The sequence below is a fragment of the Hipposideros armiger genome, unplaced genomic scaffold, assembly GCF_001890085.2.
Source record: "Hipposideros armiger isolate ML-2016 unplaced genomic scaffold, ASM189008v1 scaffold_70, whole genome shotgun sequence".
NCBI classification, from domain to species: Eukaryota; Metazoa; Chordata; class Mammalia; order Chiroptera; family Hipposideridae; genus Hipposideros; species Hipposideros armiger.
The window spans coordinates 968844-971164 of NW_017731420.1; the positions used below are offsets into that span (position 1 = coordinate 968844).

Below are 2321 nucleotides of genomic sequence, written 5' to 3' on the forward strand. Positions count from 1 at the left end.
ACTTGGTAATATGCATTTAAATTTCCTCCATATCTTTTCATTGCTTGATAGCTCATTTCCTTTTCTGAATAATATTCCATTGTCTGGAAGTACCATCTATCTGCTTGGTTTTATCTGTTTATTATTATTTTTTAGAATATTTGAAGATGAGGTTGTGCTTTCCTGTGTCTTCATACCCTAAGTATCAGCCATCTCTTTTGTCTGCAGTGAGGTCCAAATAAAATCCCAATTCTGTCCCTCAAATCCGTGGCAGCACTCTGCAGGGAAGTGTCCTGGGTAGGCGGGCTATTTGAGACGGAGCCTGTTTGCTGCTGGCCAGGCTATGTGAACTTCCAGCACATAGCACTATTGGTTGTTATCTCCCTGAGGAAGAGCAGTGTAATAGAAGCAGTTGCTGCTTTTAAGGAGCTTTCATCTCAAATCTTTTCATCAGTCTAATTTTTTTAACTTTGTTCTCCCCTGAAATCTGTCATATTATGGCCCAGTCACTTCCAACTTATTTTTTTCCAGCCATCAGACCCATGCAGGTATGTGCCTTTGAGTGACCTTTCTGTGTTGGCATTGTAGGACCGTAATCAAAACTCATGAATTGTCTGACTTTTTTTTTTTCTCTTTAATTCTTCAGCCCAACAAAATAAGATTTGGCCGATGTTTCCCCCTAGTGATTAAATGACTAGATGTAGGAAGTCTATGTACAGTAATACCTCGGTTTGTGAACATAATTTGTTCCGAAAATAAACTACTTGTATTGCAAGACATCACTCGTTTACCAAGTTAAAATGTATTATTAGGTTGGTGCAAAAGTAATTGCATTATTACTTTTGTACCAACCTTATAGAAATGTTTTCTCGTCTTGCGGAATACTCTCAAACCAAGTTACTCGCAATCCAAGATTTTTCTATATATGTTTATAACTGAAAAAGTTCCTCCTCCTTTCCCGCTAGAGTAGTATTTGGCATGGTGTGGCTTATTTAAAGGAATGAGATATTTCACAGAATATATGCTCATTTTAAAGGAATGAAAAAAAAATATGTGAAAGAGGGTTATCAGAGACTTNAAGAAGCATCCTTTGTTATTCAGAATAAGCCCCTTTCAACCACCTGAGTTTATGTGAATGAGGTGACTTTTGGAAAGCCCCTAAAGATGGTGGGCAGGTTGCCAGCGGAACCAACCATGAGAATAGAGAGTTGGAACTCTCAGTCCTCACCCATCCGGGGAGGGGAGAGGGGCTAGAGATTGAGTTTAATCACCAGAGTCCAATGATTTAATCACTCGTGCCTCCATAAAAATCCTAAACAGTGGGGTCCAGAGAGCTTTTGGTTTGCTGAACACATGGAGGTGCTAGGAGGGTGGCACGCCCTGAGAGGGCATGGAAGCCCCACACTCCTTTCCCCATAGTTTGCCTTGTGCATCTCTTTCATCTGGCCATTCTGAGTTGTATCCGTTTACTTTTAAAATAGAAATAAAACAGTCATGTAGTAAGTAAACTGTTTTCCTGAGTTAGCTGTTCTGTCACATTATTGAACACAGGGAAGGGGTCTTGGATCAGACCAATTTATAGCCAGTTGGTCAGAAGTGTGGGAGCTGGGAGTTCAGATGGGCTCTGAAGTGGGAGCAGTCTTGCTGGACTGAGCCTGAGCCCTTACCCTGTGGGATCTGATGATATCTCCAGGTAGATAGTGTCAGCATTGAGTTAGATTGTAGGACACCCAGCTGGTGTTGGAGAATTGCTTGCTGTGGGAGAAATACTTACACACTTGAGTGTCAGAAGTACTGAGAGTAGAGTATAATCAAGCAAAGAGTTCATCCAGTCTGTGCTGCAGATAGCCAGTGATGCTCACACCGGGGTGCAGTGAAAGAAAGTGGCATTTACTGTGTAGCACTACACAATGGGGAACAGGCACAAGCCAGAAAAATCTGAACTCCCTGATGGTTTACAGACAAGAGGTTTTAATAGAGCAAGAATTATGAGTCATCCTGAGTAAGGTGTTTGGGATGGTGGGTTTTGCTGATTGGTCAAGAGTGAGATATCGGGGCAGTAAATCATTATTTCAGATCTTGAGGTCAGCTTCGAGTCCCTCAGTCTGGTTTTGGGAGGATGTGGCCAAGGCGTCATTCTCCTTTAGGGCTCAGGAGCTGAAACACATTTAGGCCATGAGGTTATCTTTAGCTTAACACAGACCCATACTTTGTGAGCCTTAAGTCAAGGCGTGACCATTGTTTCTGCCTGCCTCGGGGTTAATGACTAGTAGGGAAAGGGTTAAGGCTTACAGGGCATGCCGCGAAGAAACTGAATAGAGTGCTGGGGCTACATATTAAAT

The 2321-nt window shown here is 42.2% G+C and overlaps 1 protein-coding gene across 1 annotated transcript in view; it reads left to right on the forward strand.

The window, feature by feature from the left end:
- Positions 1–2321, forward strand: part of POP1 (POP1 ribonuclease P/MRP subunit) — a 55368-nt gene that overhangs the window by 30330 nt on the left and 22717 nt on the right. The window contains exon 12 of the mRNA XM_019642527.1: positions 511–527. Within this exon, the coding sequence (XP_019498072.1) occupies positions 511–527 (17 nt within the window). The remainder of the gene's footprint in view (positions 1–510; positions 528–2321) is intronic.